At 48.3% G+C, this 3181-nt stretch overlaps 1 protein-coding gene across 2 annotated transcripts in view; it reads left to right on the forward strand.

Moving 5' to 3' along the window:
- LOC143288795 (tetraspanin-11-like) overlaps positions 1-2728 on the forward strand; it is a 9754-nt gene extending 7026 nt beyond the window's left edge. For both annotated transcript variants that reach the window (XM_076597430.1, XM_076597431.1), the window contains exon 2: positions 63-2728. In XM_076597430.1, coding sequence (XP_076453545.1) covers positions 121-942 — 822 coding nt within the window. In that variant the 5' untranslated portion in view covers positions 63-120 and the 3' untranslated portion in view covers positions 943-2728. The remainder of the gene's footprint in view (positions 1-62) is intronic.
- The last annotated feature ends 453 nt before the right edge of the window (positions 2729-3181 follow it).

Below are 3181 nucleotides of genomic sequence, written 5' to 3' on the forward strand. Positions count from 1 at the left end.
AAAAAAAAAAAAAAAAAAAAAAAATTATTATTATTTTTATTTTTATTTTTTTGTCTGTCTAGAGCCATAGAAGAGGGAGATGAGGGACCGGAACCTCGACTCCACCAAAGCGTCACCACCATGGGCCGCTTCAAGCTCCCCCACGTGGAGGATCTGTCGCTGAGGGTCCGGGCCCTTCGCTACTTCATGACTATCTTCTGCTTCTTCTTCGTCGTCTTCGGCGCCGGCGTCCTTGCCAGCGCGGCCATCTTGGCAGCGGGGCGGCCTGCGGAGTGCTCGTTCTTGGAAGAGTTCCTGACGGGGGTGTACCTGCTCCTGGCCGCTGGATGCTTGACCGTCTTCTTCTGCTTGATAACCTTCCGTCATATCTACCGTAGCTCGTCGTCCGGTGATTTCACGTCTGTCCTTTTCGTGTTGGTGGTCGTCATGGTGATGCAGGTCATCGCCGCCATTGCCGGTCACGTGCACAACGCGCGCGCGTCCGAGTCGGGCGGGGGGGGGTTGGAGTCGGCCATGAACCTCACCTGGCGGGAGTACTACCACCACCACCACCACGACCAGGACAGCCGTGCCTGCGTGGATCGCTTGCAGAAGGAGTTTGCATGCTGCGGGGTGTTGAACGGCGACGCGGAGTGGCTGTGGCTGGCCTTGTCGGCGAACCTCTCGGTGCCACGGCCTTATCCTTCTTCGTGTTTGTGTTCTGCTGGAAGTGATGACGCTGACGGCGGGGAGGAATGCATGGTGAGGAACGATTCCTTCAGCAACGCCGGCGGCTCCGCAGCCCAGCGTGGTGGTTCGCGTGTGGGGGTCCCCTTGTCGCGAAGCTGTGCGGAGTTATCTGTTCGACACGCTGCTGGTCCCGCGAGTGGTGGGCCCCGTGATAACGGTGGTGGAGTTCTTCCTCCTTCTGGCGGCGTCCTATGTGCTGCATCACATCGATAACCGATCCATGGTCGGGGCCTACGTCGTCACCACCACGACGACGACGACGACGACGACTGCAGAAGCAGCGACGGACGTGGCTTCGGCGCCAAGGGAGGACACTCTGACAGCTGAGTCCGAGTTTGGCGAGACAGAGTTGCAGGAGAGGTTGACGTCTGCTAGGCCTGTGTCTTTTTGCCGCGGCCAACCCAAATGTCACGGCTCGTTGTCTGGTGGTGGTGGTGGTGGTGGGCGTGATGAAAGCACAATGCATATGTGATGACTGAGAAAGAAAGAAGTTTCCATTAATGGGCTGCTCTCCACAGGGAGAGCGCGTCGCTACACTACAGCGCCACCCATTTTTTTTTTTTTTTTTTTGTTTGTATTTTTTCCTGCATGGAGTTTTATTTGTTTTTCCTATCGTGGATTTTTCTACAGAATTTTGCCAGGAACAACCCTTTTGTTGCCGTGGGTTCTTTTACGTGCGCTAAGTGCATGCTGCACACGGGACCTCGGTTTATCGTCTCATCCGAATGACTAGCGTCCAGACCACCACTCAAGGTCTAGTGGAGGGGGAGAAAATATCGGCGGCTGAGCCGTGATTCGAACCAGCGCGCTCAGATTCTTTCGCTTCCTAGGCGGACGCGTTACCTCTAGGCCATCACTGCACCATGACCATCAGAACAGCAGAGGACCGGTAACTGCAGTCCCGGCGGTCTGGGCTAGAATTTGATTACGGGTACGGGTGGAGACTGAGTGTATTGCCCGCGCAAATCAGATCCCCACTCTCTGGGCCAAGGGAGTTTTTTTTAGGACGGTCGGTTTTGGAATGGTTCCCAAAGGCCAACTAGCCTCCAAGGCTGCAGAATTAATTCTGACTTCAGAGGCATAGCAATTTTGCCTCCTAGTTTGAGAGTCATAGTCATTCACAAACGACTAAGCCGTAAGTGATTTCTCATTTATATATATATATAAGCCCGTAAGCTCTTCTGTTTTGAAAACAAGTCTGCTGATGCTGATATGATGCTTAAGCTGTTGTGGACAAAAAAACCAACAAAAAAACCCAAACAAAAACAACCCCCCCAAAAAAAAACAAACAAACAAACAAACAAACCATTGAATGGATAATCCACATTTTTTTCTGGAAATGATTGGTGTTGGAAAGGCATTAAACACCCCGCCCCCCCCCCCCCCCCCTAGCCTACCCATCACTCCATGCAGCAGAACCATTCACAGAATTACAAGTTTCATGAAGATTTGTGGCCTTGAATAAATGTATCTGAGTTCTCTAAACTTGCCCAAAGTAATTTTTTGTTGTTGTATCTGTTGCCAGTGTTGGTTTGTCCACAGTTTTTAAATAGTTAGTGAGTATGCATCTAATCATTTTTTATTTTTAATGTTATTCCTATGTCTTAGTCATAAAGAAAATGTGTTGTTAAAGGTGCTTAGAGCTGCGGGATAAGTGCTATACAAATGCATATTATTGCTGTTGCTAGTACTACTGGTTCAAACTCTGACAGAGAAAATGAGTCAACACTGTTGAGTGTTGAGCACAGTTAAGGAGATTTGATGTATGAAAGCAAAGCACAGTTAAGGGGACTGATGTATGAAAACAAAGCACAGTTAAGGGGACTGATGTATGAAGGTAAAGCACAGTTGAGGGGACTGATGTATGAAAACAAAGCACAGCTAAGGGGAGTGATGTAAGAAAGTAAGCACAGTTAAAAGGACTGATGTATAAAAACAAAGCACAGTTAAGGGGACCAAAGCACAGTTGAGGGGACTGATGTATGAAAACAAAGCACAGTTAAGGGGACTGATGTATGAAAACAAAGCACAGTTAAGGGGAGTTGATGTATAAAAACAAAGCACAGCTGAGGGGAGTGATGTATGAAAGCAAAGCACAGTTAAGGGGACTGATGTATGAAAACAAAGCACAGTTAAGGGGACTGATGTATGAAAACAAAGCACAGTTAAGGGGAGTGATGTATGAAAACAAAGCACAGTTGAGGGGACTGATGTATGAAAACAAAGCACAGTTGAGGGGACTGATGTATGAAAACAAAGCACAGTTAAGGGGAGTGATGTATGAAAACAAAGCACAGTTGAGGGGACTGATGTATGAAAACAAAACTCAGTTGAGGGGAGTGATGTATGAAAACAAAGCACAGTTAAGGGGACTGATGTATGAAAACAAAGCACAGTTAAGGGGAGTGATGTATGAAAACAAAGCACAGTTAAGGGGACTGATGTATGAAAA

The sequence above is a fragment of the Babylonia areolata genome, chromosome 13 (assembly GCF_041734735.1).
Source record: "Babylonia areolata isolate BAREFJ2019XMU chromosome 13, ASM4173473v1, whole genome shotgun sequence".
Taxonomy (NCBI): domain Eukaryota; kingdom Metazoa; phylum Mollusca; class Gastropoda; order Neogastropoda; family Buccinidae; genus Babylonia; species Babylonia areolata.